Source organism: Marmota flaviventris, chromosome 1, assembly GCF_047511675.1.
Source record: "Marmota flaviventris isolate mMarFla1 chromosome 1, mMarFla1.hap1, whole genome shotgun sequence".
Taxonomy (NCBI): domain Eukaryota; kingdom Metazoa; phylum Chordata; class Mammalia; order Rodentia; family Sciuridae; genus Marmota; species Marmota flaviventris.
Genome location: NC_092498.1, coordinates 123,838,443 through 123,862,328, shown reverse-complemented (window position 1 = coordinate 123,862,328; position 23,886 = coordinate 123,838,443). Strand labels below are relative to the sequence as shown.

At 49.4% G+C, this 23,886-nt stretch overlaps 1 protein-coding gene across 2 annotated transcripts; it reads right to left on the bottom strand.

Moving 5' to 3' along the window:
- Positions 1–28: 28 nt before the first annotated feature.
- Positions 29–22,698, bottom strand: Ankle2 (ankyrin repeat and LEM domain containing 2). Of its 2 annotated transcripts, none has more exons than XM_027952012.2 (13): positions 22,463–22,698; positions 18,944–19,414; positions 18,371–18,577; positions 17,153–17,346; positions 16,864–17,052; positions 14,081–14,203; positions 10,790–10,856; positions 7,842–8,014; positions 6,637–6,743; positions 5,335–5,501; positions 3,117–3,753; positions 2,160–2,291; positions 29–1,716 (listed from the first exon to the last, which is right to left on the bottom strand). In XM_027952012.2, the coding sequence occupies exons 1-13, from the start codon at positions 22,641–22,643 to the stop codon at positions 1,494–1,496; spliced, it is 2,871 nt and encodes a 956-aa protein (XP_027807813.2). In that variant the 5' UTR covers positions 22,644–22,698; the 3' UTR covers positions 29–1,493. The 2 variants fall into 2 exon arrangements, with proteins under 2 accessions (XP_027807813.2, XP_071471936.1); XM_071615835.1 differs by having other exon boundaries at positions 17,153–17,322.
- Positions 22,699–23,886: the final 1,188 nt, after the last annotated feature.

Genomic DNA, 23,886 nt, shown 5'->3' with positions numbered 1-23,886 from the left:
AAACTACAGAAAACAGGAGTCTGTAAAATTAGAGCAAAAACTATTTAATTTCAATCTGCACATTTACAACAATATATAGAATAATAAGGTAAGACTTTGGAGAAAACAGAGCATCTCTGTGAGTGTAATATCCATGTTTTGATTTTCCAGAGCTTGTCTGTGGCACAACAATGAAAACACCCTGTGTGACAAACCTGGATTTAAGACCTAAATATTAATTCCAATATTCCCAACTAAAATGTTTATCACATGAAATAAAACTTTTTTCTTTACACAGTTTAATTCAGCAATTTTACATATGAAAAGGAATACCTACTTAATATTATTTTATAGTCTCAAAAAGTAAATTCGGGACAATTAAAAATGATTTACAAAAGGCACTAAGGTTGGCAAGAGCAGCAGCAGTTTTCGTTTTGGATCAAACACTGGACATGTCCACAGAATGCTGTGTGGGAGCCACTGTCCTGACACCTGGAAGAGACTGGCCTGCTGCAAGGCCACCCTACCTCAGGCACCCTGGCAGCTGGCAGTGTTTCCTGCTCCCCACATGCTCTAGGGACAGACCTTCCCCAGGCTGGTGCCAAGGGAAAAGGTTAACGTCAACACCACAAGTAACTGGAACGGACTTAAATTTTGGTTTCTGTACTGCAGCAAAACGCTCTTTTCAAGGAAATCCAATTGAAATGAATTCTAAACGTGGGATCCACTTGTATAATCTGCAATAGAAAAATTTATGCTTAACTAATTCTCAGGACAAATTTCAAAGCTAGGGAACAGGTTACAGATTAATGGTCACTACCAAGCTGGTGACTAAGGGAAGCAGAGGGACAGCTCATGTGCTGGTGAGTTTTCTGACCATCTGCATGGATCCCAATAGCTACACATTTTTTTCCAAGAGAAAAGCTACTTTCACCTACTACTCTGATCAGCAGTGTTTTGAACACCACTGAGTATCTGACACAGGCAAGCTCACTGGCTCCCTGTTGCCCATCCAGGAAGACTTGCAGACCATTCATGTTGGCCATTATCCTGCACCAGAATGCAGCTGCCCCAGAAAAGGCAAGATAACATGCAGCTCGCCCTTGTCTAGGTGAGCACTGACTTCCCTAGCACATACAAAAAGACACAAGAGGCAGCCAGTCCAGCCTTCTAGTAGAGGCAAGCACAAGAGCTACAGGGTGATGCTGACCTCAGGGCCAGTCACCTCTCGTCCATAGCGCCTGCTCAGTATTGGGAAGTGATGGCCACCTGCTGTTTAAGGGCCTTTGCACCTTTGCCCAACAACAAACCCGGGATCATTACTTGAAACACGTATCTGAGTGTACTTTTGTTAACTTCTTCCATTTATCAGAAATGTAAATTTTATTTAGAACATTTGCATTTCTAAAATTATACCCTCAAAGTGAGGATTAATAAATTATTCAGAATATACTCCTTTATGAAATTTGACCAATAGGCCTAGGAACCCCAAGCCTCTGCAGCAAGTGCCAACCCTACAGGGCTGTGAGCTGGGCCATGTGTGCCACCCTGCGGAGATGGCTCCCGTGTGCAGGGCTATAGCGCCTGGGGCTTCCCAGGCCCGGTGAACAGGAAGCATGGCTGAGTTTCCCAGGGCTGCTGCCGGCTGCACCGCTTCGCACTGGATTGTAGCTGTGAGGGCATCCAAGATCTGGCAGCTGAGACTTGAACTTTCCTTTCAGTGCAGGGCTTGGCCAACTACGGAAACCAGAATAAGATCTGTTACCTCAGCGGCACACCTGCAGAGTGGAGGTTCAAGGAGAACAGGCTCTGGGACCTGATACACACACCATGCCTGGACAGGGGCCACCACAGTGCAGAGGGGGCGCTCCTGAACCTAGGGCCCTGGGCACTGGAAGGTGAGGAATGTGCACAGGCAGATGTTCCAAAAAGAGGTGTGTGACCTTGACTGCAAACGTGGTTGCTGTCACCCTGAACACTCAAGCAGCTGTTCTCATTTTCCCCCAACTGGAGACATATCCCATGTGAGAGTCATGGCCATGTGGAACCCAGGCCCACGTCCAAGGACTGCACATGGTGGCCTGGCCAACGGGACTGCAATGGGGCAGGACCACCAGTCTCCAACCACAGCCACCCCAGACCTCAGTTCCAACAGCGACCACATGACAGACCCTCCTCACCTCTGCCTGTCTGAGGGGGAATAGCACAGGACAGTGCTCTTCCATCTATGCACAGCTGGGAACCGATAAGGGTCGACATCTGCACGTTCAAGAGCTGCCAAGACATCCCGGTCGAGTTTTGATGGCTCCTCTCTAGAATGCATAATAAAAGGATACAAGAAAATGCAGAAACACCCGTGATTCCGCTACTTAGGAGGTGGAGGCTAGAAGATCACAATTCCAAGGCCAGTCTGAGCAACTCAGTGGTAGCACTACTGGGTTCAGTCTCCAGTACTGCAAAACAAAAACAAAGCCTCTCAAAACATCATTAAACTCTAGAACCCAGCAAGTGAACAGAATGGTGTACAAGAACCAAACTGACTCGGGCACGTGAACCATGAAATCATTCCCACCTCAGGGATCAGCTGGAGGGAGCAAGAGGTTGGTTGACAGGGCATGGCAACCCCACTGTCCTGTGCTGAGAATGAGGAGGTTAAGGAGAAGGTCACTAATCAGCTGGCCCCACACTGGCACATCTATCCTGCTATGGACAGGAAGCTCTGCCTACTAAAACAAATTTATTCTTAGGGCAGACCTAGTCCTGGTGGCACTGACTTCCCTAGCATATAACAGCAGACACGAGAAGCAGCCAGTCCAGCCTTCTAGAAGATAGCAAGAAGGTGCACACTCCTGCCAGGGCAGCTGCATACACCTGTGGCCCCAGACACGCAGGAGGCCAAGTCCCAGGCCAGCCTGGGCAACTTAGCGAGACTCTGTCTCAGAGTAAAAAAAAAAAAAGGCTGGGAGATGGCTCAGTGACAGAGCACCCCTGGGTTCAATCCCCAGTACCAATTAAAAAATGAAAGAGCTATGAACTCAAGACAGAGAGGAACCAGAGTGTACATCAAATCAAACTGTGGCGAAGGGTGAGAGGAACTACAGACAGTGCCACCTGGGCAAAGAGCGCCACGCACTTACCCAAAGAGGAACAGTCTCCTGGTGCTGTCCCTTGTGGAGGGGGAGAATGCAGACAGGGGTGTGGGCTGGGACTGAGGTCCGCACGTCTGCTGGTTTCCCCACTCAGGACTGTTGGGGTCCAGGGACATCTTTGCCAGACCAGCTGACATCTCGCCATCTGTCCTCATCTGGTCATTTCCCAGTCCGACTGCAGCAGCAGGCGGTATGTCCTTTCTTGAAGTCAGGATCTGATCTTTAGTTTTCATATTTTTATTTGCTGTCTTGGAAAGGCTATCTTTTAGATTTCGCAAATCCATTTTATCAAACTCAAGAGTCAAACTGGAGACAGGTGACAAAAGGGCCTCCTCTCCACTGAGGGCCTCTGGTTTCTCCACGCCTGGGATCTTGCTATGGGTCAAGGGACTGCAGAACTTGTTTCTGCTGGTGTGGGGATGGTGCTGGTCTGAGGCTCCCACTGGGTCTGCCTGCTGCCCCTGGGAAAGGCCACTGTGCTCCAAGTTTCCAAAAGCACTGACTGTGGGCTGGCTCTGATGTGGAGCTGCATTCTGCCCATTTGTAATTTCTTCAAAGCTCACGTCATTGTCCTCATCTAGAAATGCCCCCACAGAAATGGAATTGCTGCACTTCTTCCTGCTACCTGTGAGGGTGACAGAGTGGCACTTCAGAGGCCTGAGTGATCCTCAAGTGCACTGCAGACCTGGGACCCACGCAAGAAACCACCCTTTAACCCATAATCTCACCAGATTTCAAGGCAGAAACCACCTGCACTACCCATGGGAAAGGGGGAAGGCGAGACACCACAAGCCGATACGAGCTCCTGGGCCACCCCCCTCAAGGGCAGGAATGGCTGTGGTGGGCACCAGCTCACACCAGCTCACACAGGAGCTGAGACCCTGCTGGGCCCTGAAACAGCACCCAGAACAATCCCCTAAGAACCACCACATCCTCTCCCTGTGGGTGGTGTGCAGAAGCACTACCTGAGAGCAGCACGTCCTCCCGGGATGGAAATGCTGTCAAGGCAGTGGCCACTCGAATGTGGTCCATGCTTCTCAGGAAGGAGCTTATCTGACCTTGGCTGACTGACACAGCCACATGGAAAGGTCTCCCACTGATTGTTGTCATTGTTTACACATCTTTCATTATAGCTAAGCCTTGTTTCACATCATTCATCACTTTTCCGAAGCGTGATTTTAAGTTCTGTGCAGGAACACGACAGTGCATTCAGCCAGTCCCACCCTGCTGAGCACTGAGCAGTGTCAGCCTTTCGCTGCTTCACAAGCAGGGCATGCGAGCATCTCCTCTCCTGCAGAGACTCTGGCTGGGCGCGGTGGTGCACGCCTTTAATCCCAGCAGCTTGGGAGGCTGAGGCAGGAGGATCGCAAATTCAAAGCCAGCCTCAGCAATGGCAAGGCACTAAGCAACTCAGTGAGACCCTGTCTCTAAAAACAAACACAACAGGGCTGGGGATGTGGCTCAGTGGTTAAATGCCTCTGGGTTCAAGCCCCAGTACCAAAAAAAAAAGAAAAGAGAGACAGAGACTCTGGACTGAGCAGACTATTGCCCAGAGGCAGGCCTGCCCTGTCTGGGCCTGGAAGGAAGCCATCCCAACAAGGGGTGCGTTTAAAGGTCTGTGTGACACTAGGGAGATACATGCTTTTATTTCCACTGGAAATATGTTTATGTCCATTTCATTTTTGGGGTATTTTAAAACTTTTCTCTTACTTATATTTAAGAATGTTTTACATCAGTAGGGATTGAACCTGGGACCCCCTGCATGCTAAGCATGCACTCCACCCGCAGCTGCACCCAGACCTGACTTCTGTGCTGATGGTGCTGCTGACATCTGTGGGCTGCCCTGCACCCTGCGGTCTGACAAGGAGGCTGCCATTCCAGAACTTGGCCTTTTCCCTGCAGTTATGCAATCTACTCAAGGATAAAGGTATGTTTAGAAAAACTACATGAGAAACATCACATCTAAAACAACATGAGCTGTTCTGCATTTTGGAAAAACAGCCCAGAGGGAAGCTTCTGGGTAAGAACAAGAGCCAGAAGCACATGCTGCTTGTTGCTGGTATGTATGTTTTAACGTGCACCTGTACAGACACCCCAATGTGAGTCCGAGGAAAGTGCCCACTATTACAATAAAAACACAGGAGAGAAGAGAGACAGATGGACGCTCCCCGAGGGGCTGCAGCTTCCCCAAATCATACTTGCTCACCAGAAGTCGGGGCTTGGTCTCGGGGGCAGGCCTCCTTTCTGCTCATTTCCTGCTGAGCAAGATACTCTTCCAGTCTCTGCAGGCCCTCCTGGGAAGACAGGTCAACAAAACAGCCCAGAAATTCCCAGTATTCAACCCAGGGATACCCCAGCTCATGAGCTAGCTCCCTGTAAAAAATAAAACACAAGTATACCAGTTGAGAAACAGGAAAAAATACCCACAGAACCAAATGCACAGAAAATAGCCACCTGATGTCTTAAGCAGTGTCTGCGATCTTGGGCATGATCTTGTGCTATCTCTGGTCTGAGGTGCAGCCCGGGTGGAGTTCTTACCTATTATGCACAACGCTGTGGGCCCACTACCTGGCACTGGGGCCAGGCTGTATGTATTTTATCCTAAACTTGGGACTAAAATTAATTTTGCATTTTTTAGTACTTCTTCACCAGGGTGAGACCTAGCAGTGTCCCTTGAGGAGCTGCTGGTGATGGAGTGGACCACACACAGTCAACTCAAAGAGTCCAAAGCCCCAGGTATCCTCACACCACCCTACTTCACAGAAAAAAGGTCACAGAGCAAGAGCCCACCAACACATATGCTTTTTTTAGCCACGTACATAAAATTTAAAGGCCCTTTGTAGGTTCAAGCTGTAAACTTCAAATTGGACACTTATTTTGAGAAAAGGTCTCAACAATCCAACAAAGTTTTATTTAATTCCACTATAATTTAGCTTTGCCTTTGTGGACTTTGTTCCATCACAAGTCACCTCTTGTGTTTTAAGCAGAAGGCGCTTAATCTTTTTTTTTTTTTTCCTCAAAGGAAATACAATACACAGAGTACCTTATACAAAATGTTAAGATCTCACAGAAAAGTTGTAGGACTGCTCAAAGATTGGGAAGGGAATGTTTTATCTTATGGTTCTGCAAAGCAAACTGCAGCATGTGTAACATTTGCAAAGTTTTTCCTTCCTTCTTTTTGGCAGTAACAGGGACTGAAGCCAAGATGCTCAACTACTAAGCTACACCCCCAACCCATGTTCTGAGACAGGGTCACTAAGGTGCTGAGGCTGGCCTTGAGCCTGTGATCCTCCTGCTTCTGCCTCCCAAGTCCCTGGAATTACACCACAGAACCTGGTTCTGCAATGTATTTAGCCTTGAAGAAAAGACTGTAATAGCTCCCAGAAAGTGTCTTCAGAAGACTGTCATTCTGAAGCAGCCACAGTCAGGCTCCTGGTTGTCAATCAGTAAGTAACCACACCGCACACGCTCCTGCACCACTTGCAGCCTGGTGGAGCTCCCCCAGTACCTTCCCACTCTCTCAATGCCTCTTTCTGGGTCAGATTTCCTGACGCTGTGGAAGAAGCTTGCTTTCTCTCGAGGTGGAGTTTTCCAGAGTCTCCGAAAGTCTTCTGCCTACAAAGAGAGAAGTGTGGTCACACTGTGGCTTGTGCCGATCACCCAGCACTCAGAACCAACATCAGGCAGACCCCATAGCCATCTCCACGACTGTGCCCATATCCTCTAGCAGCCTGCAGCCATGTGGCTGCCTGTCTTACAGCCAGGAGAGGCCACCCGACTGCAGTCAGCCCCGGCCCAGAGGGCCCAAGGCAGAGGCCTAGTCCCGAGGTCAGCAGGCCTGGCTGAACTGCCCTCCCTGGTACCATGTCTTCCTATCACACAAGACAACAGATGCCGTCTCCTGAGTCACTTTTACTAGAGCTCTGATTAATTCAGCTCATATAACTCATCATGGAGACATTTTAAAAAATGTCTCCAAACAACCAATAACTTAGAGAAGTTTATTTATTTTGAGACAGTATTTGGCTAAGTTGTCCTTGTTGGGCTCTAAAGTGTCACCTCTTGCCTCCATTTCCCAAGTAGCTGGGATTATAGGCCTGCACTATCACACTGGCTTATTTAGAAAGCTTTTAACAAGAGATTATGTACATGTCAGTGTATAAAATTTCACTGGAGAAAGAGCTACCAATGGTATTTTGACTTAAAAATGTGCATGACCTTTGACCTAGCAACACCACTTGTTAGGGACTCACCTGAACACCAGGAATGTGGGTACAAACCAGCAGCTTCAGCTCAGGGGCAAAGGAAGGGGCTGCTAGAAGCTCAAGCTCTGGGAGCAAAGGGTGGGAGGTGCAATCAGGGGAAAGAGTGGGATGTGAGCTTGCGAGGGGTCCCGAGAGACACTGGATAGCCGCCCTGGCCTGGCAACGCATGCAGCATGAGCTGGGTGCTCAGAGACAGGAAAACCACACTGGATGGCACAGGAGGGGCTGGCCAGGTAAACTGGTGTATTGAGAGGTGGGCTCCCAACACACACACACCCAGCTGACAGTTGAGCAACACGGCAAACGTCCCAAAGCCTTGCCATCACCTCGGAGTAAACAAATTCAGATGGAACTCTGGGTTCCGCAGGACTAGGTTTCCACGACCAAGTCAAAGCACGGCTGGAGCAGCCGGCACTGCGGCATGGGGACAGCCAGAACAGCAGTTCACCTTGGCTGGACTCAGGGGCCCTGCGAAGGCTCTCAGGGTCAGCACAGGTTCTCTGGGGTCACTTCCACAGTGGCTGGTGTTTGAGGCCTCGGCCGTCTGGTCTGAGGACCATAGCTCCCCGATGACTGGAGAGGAAGTGTCTTCTGCTCTCAGAAGTGGCACGTAGTAGTGACCTGAGGAAGAACAGGCATCAGCCACAGGCTCCTGCTTCCTGGCCTGACAGAGGGACCAGGTTCCTCTGTGCTCTGGGCAGGATGCAGGGAATGTAGTAAGCCTCACATCTTCCTGAGGAAAGCAGTGGGGAAGGAAGGAGACTGTGGAAGACAGGCCAGAGGCAGCTGGGGGAGAAGCTGGCATCTCATCCCTGCCACGCGAGTGGAGGCAAGCGGGGCACTGCCCATCATGACCCAGAGGTCACCTGGGCATTTACTTTACATGCTTATGATAGTTTTTACGCCCTGCAGCTTTTTCATCACAGAAGTACTGTATGTTCACCTAGAGGATCCCCGAGACCACAGCAACAGAAACACTGCATCTCACATTGGAATGTCCAAGATTGCAATGCATCTTGCATGTACTTCACAAGTAACTGACAGGTTCTTCTTTTATTAGACATGAAATAGTGTTTTTTTTTTTTTGGTGGGGGGAAGCATATTGTAAAATTTACCTATTATTTGTAAAAATACTAATTTTATTTTGGGGGGATATTCAAGTCCTTTAAAAATTTGGGGGTTTCGTAGGATGTTTTGGTGATGGGAATCAAACTCAGGGCCTGGAACATGCTAGGTACATACTCTACCACTGAACTACACCATCGGTTCTTAAAATGTTTATCTACAGGGTTGGCAATAGATCAATCGCCTGGCATTTGTGGGGTCCTGGGATCCATCCCTGGCATCCGAGGAAAGAAAAATTTTATCTAGGGGCTGGGGGTGCAGCTCAGTGGTAGAGCGCTTGCCTTGCATGTGTGAGGCACTGGGTTCAATCCTTAGCACCACATAACAATATGTAAATAAAGTAAAGGTATTCTGTCTATCTACAAAAGAGAGAAAGAAAGAACAAGAAAAATTACATCTACAAAACTTGATTCGTGGGCTGTGGTTGTGGCTCAGTGGTAGAGTGCTCACCTAGCACATGTGGCTCTGGGTTAGATCCTCAGCACCACATAAAAATAAATAAATAAATAAAATCAAAGTATCTTGTCCAACTAAAAAAAAAAAAAAGATCTTTAAAAAAACTTGATTCGTGCCCAACGTGGTGGCCACGCCTGTGACTGGGGCTACTTGGGAGGCTGAAGCATGATGATCACAAGTCCCAGGCCAGCCTGGGCAACTCAGCAAGGCTCTATCTCAAATTAAAAAATAAACTGAAAGCACTGGGGAGGCAGCTCAGTCAGGGTCAGTGAAGCACCCTGGGTCCCCACCCCCAGTACTTTGATGTGGGGGACTGGACTCAGGCCTTCTCAAAGGTGCAAGCCTGGATTTTTCCCTCTCTTTACACAAGCGTGGATTGTGGTGGCATAGGGGCAGTGTGCAACAGCACAGGCCATCTGCAGCACGCTCTCTGGTGTGTGAATCTAAAGAGCGGCAGGCCACAACTTGACCATCAAGGCTGACCAATGCCTGAGCATTATAGGAGTCCCTCAGTAGGACCAAGGAAGATGTCTGGGGGCTTGGAAAAGCTGGGTAGCAAAGCATAATCGTCTCCTTAGAAAACAACTGGATCAGCAGATCTTAGGGTTCACACTTTTATGGTCTCCAACAGGAAAGGCATTAGCAAACCGAGTAACTATCTCACTACTGTAGCAAAGTAATGCCAGTGTTAAGGCATAAGGCACTTCTTAAAGCGTGGCTTAAAGTGCCAGAGTGGGTCAGTCTGTTTGGCTGCTTAGAGATGTTCTGAAACAACCCTGGGGCCTCTGGCCATGCCCAGACGGCCCAGGGAGGCACCTCTGCTGCTGCCACCTGGGTCCATTTCCTCTACATACAGGTACGTACACAGGAAGTATAATCAGGACTAGAGGAGATCAGAGGACAGTGGTGGTCCAGCTCTTTGGGATTGGCACCTATTTCTACAAAAGACCAGACAGTAAAATTGGGCTGCGAGGCCACAATATCACTGAGCTGGGCAAGTGCCCTGAGACACAGTGCCAAGGGACAGCTATGGCTGTGTGCCATAAGCAGGAGAAGTAGACACACATGGTCTCAGTAAGCTGCAACCTCACCCAACAAGCAGAACCTCCAGACAGCAAAGGAAAGGCACTTCCAGGGTGTCTCCTGAGACTCAGGGAAGCAACACAGAGGAGGACAGCAGAAGGGCCTCCAGAAGCCAGCCCTCTCCCCACCCGTCAGGCCCACAGGCCACCAGCATAGGCGTCACCACTGGAAGCTGCTCACCAGAGGAGGGAGGCCTCAGAGAGCAGACTGGCCCCTCCCAGCCCTGCAGAGGGACTGCCGCAGAAGACTCACACTCAAGACACTGCACATTCTGTCCTGTGAGAGGCTTTTGTGAAAGCTTAAGCGGACAGAGCAAGAAAACAGACACTAGGAAAATGGGTCACATTTTATTTTTTTCAAGATAGGGTTCTGGTCTTAAAAGGTTGAGCCAAGAGGATGGCTGGTCCCGATGCAGATGCACTCTCCTAGAAACAAATCAGCCAACAAAAGCCAAACCCACCAACCCAACCAGAAGGGAGCAGAGGAACTGGCCACATGAGACCCACGGGACGAGGGAGAGGTCATGTGCAGCAGTTGGTGACAGGCTCATCACAGACCACTCTGGAAATGAGCTCAAAGAACAGACAAAAAAGAGAAGTGGCAGAAAAGGGTGGAGGCTCCTAAAGAGGCCCCTGAGGTAGGGCACAGCACCCTCTCTGGGGCCCAGGAGCCAACTTGTGGTACTGCCCTGACACAGGGCGCAGTGCAGGCCCCTGCGATCCGCAAACTTACCCTTTAGGTACTCTGTGATCCGCTCTTTCAGTTCCACAGGCTTATTTTTGCTTCGTTCACAAATCACCTATTTAAACAAAACAGTAAGTGAACACCAAAGCTCATTTTATCACAATGTTTCCTTATGCAGAACTTATTAAAAGCAAGTTTTAAAATCAACAAAATAGGAAGAGATCTTTAGATCTTTTTTCTTTTTTTAAAAATATTTTTTAGTTGTAGATGGACACTGTACCTTTATTTTATTTATTTATTTTTACGTGGTGCTGAGGATCGAACCCAGGGCCTCACAGCACTAGGCGAGCGCTGCACACATTCCCAGCTCCAGGAAGAGATCTTAATGCTAAATTTTCATAAAGTTCACACTTTATTTAAAAAAATTTCCATTCTGTCCTTTAACACACTTTTATAAAAGCTTAAGAGGACAAAGCACTCCAGGAATATGGGTGAATTTTTATTTTCTTTGTACAACTCCACATTTTTCTATTTCTGCAAAGAAAGGAAAACTTAACAGTGTGTTTCTCCAGGGGCTGGTGATGGGGCTCAGTGGCAGAGCACTTGCTACCTCTCTATGCCTAGCATTGAAACCCTGGGCTCAATCCCAGAACCACAAAAAAGTGCAGTCAGGCATGAGCAGCAGCCTGTGGGTGCTCTTCCCACCTCCTCCGCTTTGTAGGTCCCTGTTGAGAGCCACAGCCGAAAGGGACCCCAGCAAACTTCTAGCTGCCAACTGATTGGCTCCTCTGTGGTGATGCTCATTAGGCTGTTTCCCCGCCCTTTCAGACCACGCAACTGCTCATTGGGGGACTTTTTTGGCTCCGCCCACATGACCCAGCCAATCGGCCTCAAGAGCAGGAGGAAGGTGGGGGGAGGTTGAGAGGCTTGTGGGAAGCCGGTGGTGGCTGTTGGGCTCTGAAGGTTTTTCCTGAGGAGCTGTGTGGTTTGGTGTGTGTGTTCTAAAAATAAAGTTCATTTCTTTTGACAAGTGGCTCCTGAATTGTGCCCAGCCAGACTGCGGCAGGTCCCCAGGCCTGGGAGCATCTGCTGCTGTGGAGCTGGGCAGAGGCAGAACACCATACAACATGGAGTGCAAACCTAATTCTGCAACTGGGAAGTCAACTTCTGAACCCCTGGAGAATTATAGCAGTAAGATATTTTTGTTAGATACAATAGAAAACCAACAGTCTTTTTTTCTTTGGCAGTATGGGGAACTGAACCCCAGGGTACTCTACCACTGAAGTACACCCCCAGCACTTTTTAATTTATTTTTTACTTTGAAACAGGGTCTCCTTAAGTTGCTGAGGCTGGCCCTGAACTTGTGATCCTCTTGCCTTAGCCTTTGGAGTAGATGGGATCACAGCCATTACCACCATACGAGGTCCAACAGCCTTCCAATAAAAGCTGAGAAGGAACAACAAAACTATCAGCCTGAGAGAAACAAGCTAAACTTGTCAATGCAGCCAAGTATTTTTAAGTCTGTAACTAATTCTAAGTGAAAGTCAAATGCTTTAATAATGGCATGAGTTAGGCTGGGGACGCAGCACCAAGGTATAACATATGCAGCCCTGGGGTTCCAAATCCCCAGTACAGGGGGCAAGGGTCCAAACAAATAAACACAAGTTTAAAGCTGTTTTTGCTATTTTTACCAAATAGCATTTTACACTGGAAAAATATAGAAAAACAAAATTGAGTCATATGTAAAATAATGGTAATTTCTCAGCTGCAGAATTTTTCTATAAATTGTGTTCTTTTTGTTTTTGGTTCTGGGTAGGTTAGGATTGAACTCAGGGGCACTTAACCACTGAGCCACATCCCCAGCCCTATTTCATATTTTATTTAAAGACAGGGTCTCACTGAGTTGCTTAGGGCCGTGCTAAGTTGCTGAGGCTGGCTATGAACTCATAATCCTTCTGCCTCAGCCTCTCGAACTGCTGGGATTACAGGTGTGCGCCACCACACCTGGCTCGGGTGTTTTTTTTTTTTTTTTTAACATGCATTCTATATTTTCTACAAAAAGTCGGCATTAGTAACATAATAACAACAATTTAAGGGCCTGGGGAAAGTACTACCAGGTTTCATTTCTAACTGGTAGTCCAAGTCAGCTACAGGGCGACCCCTGCTTGTCTTTCCACTCTCCAAAGTTTCAGTTCCCTCTTCCATTTCAAGGGCACAAGGTGCACTGCACCAGTTTTGCTCAACTGCTAAGGATCAGGAGGAAGCCTGCTTCACAAGGCTTGACTGCATCCTGTGGTGACACGTGTGAGGGTCAGCAAGGTGCCTGACGCACACCCAACTGAACACATCGGCTCCTTTCAACAGCAGCACCATCTGCTTGCTCCTCAATATCACTTAACGGTGCTCCTCAATATCACCGTAAGCACCATCAGCACTATAGTCCTCAACACCATCTTCACCATCACAACCATTACCACAATCTCCATCATCACCATCTGCACTCACTCTGAACTTGGTCAACTGATAAGCTCAGAGAGGGAATATGGCCAGGCATAGTGGTGCACACCTGTAATCCCAGCAATGTGGAAGACTGAGGCAGGAGGCTCCCCAAGTTTGAGGTCAGCCTCAGCAACTTACTGAGATCCTGACTCAGAATTAAAAGGAAAAGGTCTATCTATGTACCTTGGAAGTTAAGGGTCCCTAGGCTCAATCCCCAGAGGAAGGAAGAAAGGAAGAAAGTGAGGGAAGGAGAGCTGAAAAGAAGAGGGGAGGGAGGGGGAGGAGGAGGAGGAGGAGAATATGACAAATGACTGCTAAGTGTGTGGAATAACTGACCCAAATCAACACACAGGGCCAGCTCTCCCCCTGGCTCAGCAGGGTATCAGGAATGCCTGAAAGCAAGCAAACACACTCGTTCTGACTTCACTGGAGCTGTGATCACAGACAGCACATTTACGTCTTTTCTTTTTTTTTCCAGTACCGGAGTCTGAACCCAGGAGTATTCTATGTTGAGCTGCATCCCCAGCCCTTTTTGTTTTTGACTTCGAGACAGGGTCTCACCAAATTGCTGGGGCTGGCTCTGAACAGATCATCCTCCTGCCTCAGCCTCCTGAGCTGCTGGGCTTACAGGCATAAACAACCAAGTGTGATCTTTTTTTTATTTATTAATGTATGTATGTATTTTGACAGGATCTCACTAAATTGCCCAGGCTGGTCTTGAACTTGTGATTCCCTGCTTCAGTCTCAGGGTCACTGGGACTACAGAGGTGCACCAACGCAACCAGCTTGTATTTTCATTTCTAGCACCACAGTATAATTGCGTTTTTAAGAATTACTTACATCTTCGGGTGTTTTTCCGTATTTATTCCTTGGGTTTTTCACAATCAAAGGGTGTGAAGAAAGTACACTGACCACATCCACATTCCCAAACTTGCAAGCAAAGTGCAAAGGTGTGTCATAGCCCTGAAAGAAGTGCAGAGGAAGTATAATTATTCAACCTTTTATATAGTTGCGAGGTGAAATAGGTATTTACTAAAAAAAAAAAAAAAAAAAAAAAAGCCTCAAAACTAAAAAGACTATAGAAGATGTTGCTGTTATAGTCGCATGCTGGGATGTACCCAGTCTATTCCAGGGCTTGGAATAGGAAGGCATGACCAGATCAGAGCAAAGCCCATGGATGTGGCCTACTCGCAAGGATAGCTCTCTGCTGTGGATTCCACAGGAAACGGGTCTCTCTTAACTACTGCCTTCAGGCCACTGAGCACCTCACCTCCTGATGCTCTGACAACACGGTGGTGGCCCAGGCTCCATACCTTCCCCTGCCCTCTGCACAGCTCCACCCACCCCCACCTTTAGGCAGTTTTGAGGGCACCCACAGGCCAGTAGGCCTATGGTCAACAGGACCCCCAAACTGAGTTGTGCAAGGCCAAAGCTGGGATGTGCAGAGGAAGGTCTAGAAGCAGCAAATGCACATCCTTCCAGACCCTTCCAGCACCAGACAGCAACCCCAGCTCGCCAGTGTCACTCCCCACTGTCCCCAAGAACACCATACTCTTGCTTCTGGGCCTTACTCCTGTATGCATTCATCTTCTGTCCCTGGCTGAGTCCAAGAGATTTGCACCCTGTCCCCTGCTGGACTATACCCTAACCCTAACCCTAGTCCTCATGGCGCCTCTCCACGGAACCTTGTCCCCTGCTGGATAGTCCCCTGGTCCTCACGATGCCTCTACCCTGCACCTTGTCCCCTTGGTGGGAGCTAGCCTGCTTTCTCTTGATTGTCTGCTGCTGCTGCCTAATGCTGTCCCTGTAACAGCCACAGACAAACATCAATGGATGAGCTCACAGCTTCCAGAGACAGCTGAGAGCTGGTGACATGCAGGACCTTCCCCACCACTCGGCCTTTCTCCATTCACACCTTCCTCAGAACACTCAGATCCCAGGGTCCTTCACTTCAGCCATACTCTCACCCAGCCCCTCACCTCTGCTACACAATAGGACAATACTTCCTGCTGCCTTCCAAGGATCTGGGCACATTGGGGCCCACACAGACTCTGTAGCCTGTTCCATGCTCCATGCTCTAGTCCTCCAGCCCTCCCTTTGCCATGCCGGGTACCTGCTACAGAGCTACACACTCTCCCCACATCCTGCTGACCCACCGAGCCCTGAGTCTCACCACTATGTCCCAGTGAGCTGTTTGCTCACAGACCCATGACCTTCTAAATAATCAGGTATTTCCTACTTTTAAGGTCATGTTAAGATGTGCCCTGAAACCTCTACTTTAATAATTAATAAGCTAGCTTTCTTGCTAAACTATGAAATAATTTCTTGCCTTTTTTTTTTTTTTTTTTTTTTGGTATCAGGCATTGAACCCAGGGATGCTTAACCACTGAGCCACACCCCCCAGTTTTTTTTATTTTTCATTTTGAGATAGTTTCACTAATTTCTTGGGGCCTTACTAAGTTGTTGAGGCTGGCCTTGAACTTCTCGTCATCCTGCCTCAGCCTCCCCAGTCACTAGGATCACTGAAGTGTGCCACCATGACTAGCTCTGTTAGTTCTAACACAGACAGACATTTTCTATGAATTTTGCATGACCCTTTAGAAACAAACAGATGGCTTAGCACAGTGGCCACACCTATAACCCCAGCTACCCAGAAGGCTGAAGCAGGAGGCTCACCAAGTCCAAGGCCAGCCTCAGCAACTTAGGAAGATTCCGTCTCAAAATTAAATTAAATTAAAAAGTCTGGGAGTGTAGCTCAGTGGTACAGTGCTTATCTAGCTAGCTTGGAGTCCTGGGTTCAAATCCTAGTATCGCTAGGTGTTTTCTGTGGGACACAAAGCCCTACACAGCTGTGCAGACTGGCTGTGGGTGGTAGTACATAAATGTGATGCCTCTGCTCAGTTTACTACTAGTTCAGCACACTTTTATTTTATCCATTCTTTCCTGTTCCATGTTTGCTACTACTTTTTTGAAACCACCTATGATATTGTGACTTACAGTAGTCCCTTGATGGCCTCCTGAGATTGATCCTCCCCACAAGACACTAAAACACTTGAATGCTCAAGTCCTTATATACAACAGCACACACTTTAAATAACCTCTACTCACTTATAATCCCCAACGCAGGGTAAACCTGTGCTAACAGCTGCTGTACTACATCACTTAGGAAACAAGGAAAAGAACCTGCACAAGTCGCTGTCATCACCATGTGCTCCTGCAGCTCTACCCAGGACATCCCAACTGCCAGGCTCTGCTGGGAGTTCCGGCCCTGGCTCCAACCTGCCACTGGATGCTTTCATGTAGATAAACTCATTTCAAGATCCCTTCCTTACACCTTACGCAGTCACCAGAATTTGTGCCTTTGGAATTTTGTGACCCTACAGGAAACACACCTCACACAACATTCAGTGAGGAGGAGGAGGACACACATAGGACACTAGAACACAAAGCAGAAAACCTCCTTCACTCCACACAGGCACACCTGGCCCTGGGAGGCTCCTGTGGGAAGGGCCTTGCCTTCTCAACCCATCCGCTAAGCACTCTGTCCACCAGAGCTGCTCGCTCTCCAGGGCCCAGCACACTGTGCAGAAAGCAAGTCTGCCTGAGGCTGAAGCAGCACTCACCACTTTGTCCGGGGTGTTCAGATACAAGTCCACGATGTAGCAGATGCGCTTCTGCAGCATGCTCTGGTCATCATCTGGGTACATAAGCCGCATGAACTCGGGGTTTTCCAGTGTTTCCAACGTCAGCTGGCAGACAGAAGCCTGATTCTCTTTGGCAGCAACATGCATGACGTTGTACCTACACCCTTCCTGAAAGACAAATGCACACTGCAAGCCCCATTGATTTCAAATGGTCTTTGTCATAAGTGCGGTGACCACATGGCAGAAGAGAAGCTGAAAGCTGACTCACCTGCACAATGGTTGGATTGTCCCCTGAGCCAATCAGATACCGGGGGTTGCTCCAGATAAGGTCAGAAAAGGTGTCCTCCTCCCCCTTCTCCACAGCTTTCCGCAGCTTGGCAGTGAGGTCCTGAGTGCGGGGGTTTTTGTAGCTGTTTGCTCGCTCCTTGTTTACTGTTTCTGGTTCAGATAAGCACAGACCATCTGCCATCGGGACACAGAAGTGAAGGGCACTCACTATACCTCCTCACCACTCTCTGTGCTGCAATGTGTGACCTCCCAGGCAGTGTGGCAGCCTCAGGAGGGACAGGCGAGGAGCAAGGAAAGCTGTGGGTGTGCTGCAGCCAACCAAGGGCAGCACCTGTGCACTGTGCTCATGCACAGACCCACCAACCAAGTCCAGCCAGGAGTGGCTGTGTGAATGACATGTCCTTCAGTGCGATCTGAACAAATCAGTGAATAAATTAACCAGGCAGCTTGGCAGGTGGAGCAGGATCAGCAGCCTCGAACTGCTGTGACTTCCAGCACGCAAGAATTTCCAGAAAGGGGAGCTCCACATATGGTTTCTGTAGGTCTAATCACAACACCTGAGAATGTCTTAAATGTCCTTCAGCCGAACTCTCACAACTGTGAGGAGTGGACTGTGTAAGGCTAAGCAAGGGAAAAGAGAATAGTCAACAGAAAGGCCCTTGACTGAAGACCAGCCCTTCCTGACAGGGCAACTTCCCTCCAGAACACAGCCAGTGGGGAAGCCCAGAAAAATGCACAGGAGAGGGAACCAAAGCCAAGGAGGTAAGGAGAGCCGAGGCCGGGCCTCTCAAACAGATCCCAGCTCTTAGCAGGGCGCAGGTGTGGTCAGACTTCTGGCTCCCCCAGGGGAGCCCATCTTATGCTCCTAGAAGCAGGTGAGGTTTCAGATGGGTATGCAGACTGTCTCAGAGAGACCTGGACCCTGCTGGCAGCAGGTGGACAAAGCACACATGGAAGGGCCAATAGAACTCTTCTTGCCAAGTCCTGGCCTGTCTACTCCAGACCCCAGGAGGCTTCCCAGGTCCCACCCTGCCTTCCAAACCTCCTGACCAAGCCCTGAGACCCTGCCCTTTTGTTGCCCCCACTGCAGGGGCCTCTGCTCACACCAGACTTCTCCCACAAATGGAGAGAGTAAGATGCCATCCGTCAGAAGGAGGGCACAAGGCATCTTGGGGAGCCTGATGGTAGCATGATTTACCTTTCAGCCCACCACTGCTGAGGAGTGGCGCTGCCCGCACAGGGGACAGCGGTGACGAGGCTCTGCTTGGAGAAGGGAAATAGTCACAAATTCCTCTAGCAAATTTCTCAGCATCTTCTCTGGTTGGAAAAGCTTTAAATCGGGACCCTTTGATCATTTTGACAGCTTGCAATGCGTCCTTTTTATCTTCATAAACATGGATCTTTTCTGGGTGGGAAAAGCAATAGAACAATTAGCAACAAGAAACTGGAGCTCTGTCGCTTTATCACACCTGGGCCAACTGTCGACTCAAACAGTGTTACCCAGTCTCCTGATTTTACTCTCACAGTTCAGATTTTTAAGCTTGCAAGAGCGCCTCAGCTAGCAAAGAGAACCACATTAATAAATTTGATTATATATATCTGTACAAAGCACGATATTATTGTATATCTATTATGTAACTTCATATCTTATGATACTACACTGTACCAAAACATGAATTTCAATATTAAAGATCTAAACTAAAAAGGTTGGACAGTTTTTTTAATCTGTAACTTTGAATTTTCAGGGCACCCCATCCGACGGCCCCATTACCATTTCTCACTGGGCCGTCCTCATACACTGGGCACACTCCATAGTACAGGGATGGCTCCTTAGAGGGCGTTGCTCCAGCCTGGTGGGTGTCACTCCTGAGGGAGGCACCTAGGGGCTCTGGGCGTGCCTTGGATGCCACAGCTTCCTCCTCTGGCGAATTCAAGCCCACACTGTAATTAAAATCTCTGTCTTCAGAAAAACTGGCCTGCACAGTCAGGTTTCCTTCAGCAGACGGCAGAGTCCTCTGTGTGTCCTGGCTGAGTGCTACAGCTGTCTCCCTGAGGTTGGAAAGAGAGGCAGGCAGCACTCCACCTTGATCTAGTAAAGCCTGAGCCAATTTCTTTTCAAAAATGAACCTTGTGGTTGCTGTAATGGGGCCACATTTCAATCCAGCTCTGAAGACTTCTTCTCTGAGGTCATCTGGACTCAGGAGTTTTAACCGAGCCAAAACAGCATCCATTGTCACGTCACCTAAGTCCAAAATAACAAGTCAACCTGCTGGGCAGAGCAGGTCCCACTTTCCGCACAATGTGTCCTTACTCTAAAGCCACCTTCTCAGCTTGGGCTGGTAGTCTGAGGGAGGTCTGTTCTCTGCAGGCAGGCAAGCCTCACCACAGGACTGAACCCCTCCTGAAACCTCCTGCTGCGAGCCTGGGCAGGTCATGCCAACACTTAGCCTCAGCTTCCTCACCAACAAAATGGTGAGGATGGCTCTATCCTCAGGCTATAAGGAGAACATGCAGTACTGCACACAAAGTCTGTCCCACTGGGTCTGACAGAGATAGATTATTCCTACTAGGAGACATAAGGGTCTGCTCCTGTGTATAGAGAAACTCAGAAACTGGCTACCTATAAGGCGGGGGAACCAAGTGGAAGAAAAGTTTTAACTTTTGGAAACACGTCTGGGATTCCCACACTCAAGTAACCAAATGAAAAGATGACAGAGATGCTCACACAGAACACAAACCAAACAAAGCTAACACTGCAAATGGATAATGTGAGAGTAGGGAGAACCAACCCAAGTGACTCTTGAAGACAGCATGGTGACCTTTAAAGACAAGCAGCACTTCAGCAATCATACAATCCAGTTAGCTGGGGGTTCCCCAGTAGTGTAGAGCAGCATTGTGAAGCTACTTTATGTGTACTTGGGCACAGACTGCGGCTAATGAGAGGCGGACTTCTCACTGACAGAGAAAGGAAGGGGTCAGTAAACCACTCCTGGAAGGGCCCGTGAGAAGGCACCCAAGACTTTGCTAGCCAGAGAGCCTCTCCAGCACTCAAGAACAGCCACAGGTGACAAGTAAAGGAAAGGGCAGGACTATGCTCCAAGGACTCTTTATTCACAAGACAGGTGGAGGCCACAGGTTGTTGACCCTTGGCTAGAACAACTCAGTGCTGCTACATTGGAATTGGATGAAGCAGTATGACCTCACTGGTCTTAGACAAAGACATGAGAAATTGAGTTAGATCTGTAGACTGGATGATAGTGATCCATCAATGTCAATTTCCTGGTTTTCATACTCGTATGTGGTCATCCAAGATACTAACATTTAGGGAATCAAATTGAATACTGTGCACAGTTACTTCCACTTTTTATTTTCAAATAATTATAGATCCATAAGAAGTTATAAAAATCATACAGAAAGATCCTGAGGACCCCTTACTCACATTTCTCCAAGGCTGACACTTGCCTATCACATGTACAGATTTGTGTACCTACCACCATGAGAACTTATCCCACAATCACCAAAGATCACTCTCCTGCACCTTTTGGTGACATTCATTCTTGCCCATTGTCCTAGGATCTGGCAACCAACCTCTTCTCTATCACTCTGAGTAGTGCACTTTAAGAATGTTACATAAATCATTTGGGAAAGACCTTCTGAGTGGCCTTACTCAGTACAACACCTCTGAGGCCAACACAGATCATGCCACGGGCCCTGCTAAGGCACACCCCTGATGTGAACATGCTAGTTTATTAAACCATTTACCCTTTGAAGGACATGTGGGTCATTTCTGGTCTTGGGCAATTACAAATTGCATATGGATTTTTATGTGAAAATAAGCTTTCAATTATCTAGGACAAATGGGAGAAACTGCCAGACTGATCCCTACAGGGATGGTACTACTGAATACTCCAACAGCAGCATATGGGACCCAGCTTCTTAACACCTCTGCCATTTTGGAAGTACCTATATTTTTTATTTTAGCCATTTCAGTATGTGTGTAGTGATATTGCATTTCAGATTTAACTCATATTTCCCTACCAGCTGGCAATACTGAACATCTTTTCACAAGAGTTAAGTTGGTGTGTACTATTTCTATAATCTTTTATACACTTGATATAATTTCAAATTTAAACAAAGTTTTAAAAACAACACAAATCTTTGAACTTGTTAGCCTCCTGCCTCAGTCTATCCAGTTGCTGGGATTTCAAATGTACACTACTGTGTCTGCCCAACTTCTGCCACCCAATTTTTAAAATTAATTTTAAAAAAAGACATTCAGACTCCCACCTCTCAGCTCTATACCCTACTAGCAACACATGGGGTTTTCTTCAGCGTCTGGTTACCAATCTGTGTCCTGTTCAGAGTTTGTGGCAATATTGAGTGTAAATGGACAAATCAGGGTTCCACTTATAAAAGATGCCCCTGATACCTCCTTAAGGGGCTGAGAGAAGGTAAAATTCGACAGGATGGAAGGCACAGAGCCCAGTGTCCACAGGCCTACATCCCATCAGGCTGCTGCTCAGCAGTATCCTGACCCTCCTGGAGCCTTTCTTCAGCTGCAAATCCAGTATGTGAGAAAAAAAATAACCCCTCAACATCCCTTCAGCGCTGAGGTCTAAAGTGGCCCGTCATCAGCCGTTTACTGCCAAGTGTCCCCTATCAGGGTACTTAAACAACTCGGGAAGATGTCAGATTTTGCGGGGCGGGTCTGTGTGTGTAAATAAAACACGTCCCCTGATGAATGCAGGACGCACCGCCTGGCAAGCAGTGGACTGCAGTAGAGGAGGCAGGCGGCAGCGAAAAGAGGGCCACCTGGGGTTCCGCTAAGAAACTCCCAAATCCGCTGGGGCAGCCTGCGAGAACTCCAGACTTACTGGGGACTTCAGGTCTCTCCAGATCTTCCCGCGCAATACCGGGCTGAGAACCGGAGCTGTGCCCACCCAGCTCTCACCGAACCTCGCTGACGAAGCCCCCCACTTCCCACCTCGCCGCCCGCCCGGGGTGCGCCGGACACGCCCTCACCCGCGCAGGAGCCCCGCGCCGCCGCGACCCGCCAGCTCTGCTCTTCGACGTCTCCCGATGCCCTCAGCTCGGGCACTTCCAGGCGCCGCGCCGAGCTCCACTCCCTTAGCCCGCCGCGGAGCCCCAGGCCGTGTGGCGCCGGCCTCCCGCCGCGCAGCCCCGCCCCGCTCCCGCAACCTCCTTCAGCTCCAGCCCGCAACTCTTGGGGGCCAGCGGCCGCCCCGCCCACCTCGCGACGGCCGCGGTCCCACGGGCAACTACGCCTTACCTGCTCCAGGGGCCGGGGCCGCGCAGGGCGGCGGGGTCGGAGTCCCGCCGCGGCCCAGGCCCCTCGGCCGCTTCTCCAGCCGTCGCACCAGCCAGCGCACCGCGAGGAGCAGCACCGAGGCACCCAGCAGCTCCCAGGCCAGCGCCGCCCACTCGGCTGCCGCTAGCCGGGGCCACAGCATCGCCGCCGCCCGGCCGAGCCGCGCGGGTCCTGCGGCACCTCCTTAGCGCCCGGCGGCGCCGCGCCGAGTCAGGCCCCCGGCTGCCCGCGCCCCGCCTGCGCCGCGCTCCCCCAGGGGAGAGGGACGGGGGCCCCTCGCAATCCGGCGGCTCCCGCTCGGGGCAGATTGGGACTGGCTAGCGGCCCCGGCTCCGGGCGGCCGCGGGGTCTGACTCAGGCAGTGGCTTAGGCAGCAGCTCAGGCAGCGTCGCGGGCGGCCGCGGGGACCTGACTCGCAGCAACGCTCAGCTGGGCGGGGTCGGGCGCAACGCCCAGGGCGGCCGCCGGGGGGCGCCTCAGCCCCGGCTGCTCCAGTGGTCCGGGTGCAAGTTTCAGGAGCGCCAGAGCCGGCGTCGGAGAAGCCTGACCTGAGGGCAGGCGAGTGCCCGGGAGCGGAGGGGAGGGGACTGGGACCCGGAGAGTCAAGGCGGGCTGCCAGGCGGGACGAGCCAGAAGGAGAGGGCAAGTGGCCACGCACGAGGGACAGGTGCGGTTTCAACGACAGCCATGCAGGACGTGCCTGGCCCATCTCACGGCTGAACAGGAACTAGCCCGGTGTCCCTGAGGCCACAAGGTGTGGACAGCCGCAAGCGGTCCCGTTCTGCCGTCCCTCCCCTCCCGGCAGCCGCGCCCCTCCGCAGCCCAGTCCCGCGCCGCCGTCCCCCCCGCAGTCCCGCCCCTTGTGGTCGGCGCTTCTGGGCCCTGCCCTTCTCAAACCCGTCAGGTGTGTACGAGATTTATATAGTAACTTTTTGTGCCTGTGTTACTGGGGGATTCAACACAGGGGCGCTTTATCCCTAGTTCGTTCATTCATATATATATATATATATATATATATATATATATATATATATATATATATATATATATATAAATATAATATAATGAACTGTATATATATAAATAATATAATGAACTGTATATATATATATTAGTTCATAATATATATGTATTTTTGAGGCAGGATCTTGCTAAGCTGCTAAGGCTGGCCTTGAACTTGAAATCCTCCTGTCTCAGCCTCCTAAATAGCTGGAATTACAGGCGTGTACCACCACACCCAGCATATATGTGTTTAATGGAAAATTTTAAGATATAATTGATGTCCTTGATTTAAAAAAAAATCTGAGCTAGGCACTGTGATGCACACTTGTAATTCCAGCAACTGGGTCGGTTGAGGCAGGAGGATGACAAGTTCAAGGCCAGCC

Bases quoted from the DNA above. Each gene is read 5' to 3' on its own strand.
- Ankle2 (XM_027952012.2), bottom strand. From the start codon at position 22,643: ATGCTGTGGCCCCGGCTAGCGGCAGCCGAGTGGGCGGCGCTGGCCTGG. The intron at 8,015-10,789 runs GTAAGTTTGCGG...GTTCTTCCTCAG, and splicing joins GATCACAGAGTACCTAAAGG to GTCACTACTACGTGCCACTT. The intron at 3,754-5,334 runs GTGAGCAAGTAT...TCACCCTCACAG, and splicing joins AGACCAAGCCCCGACTTCTG to GTAGCAGGAAGAAGTGCAGC.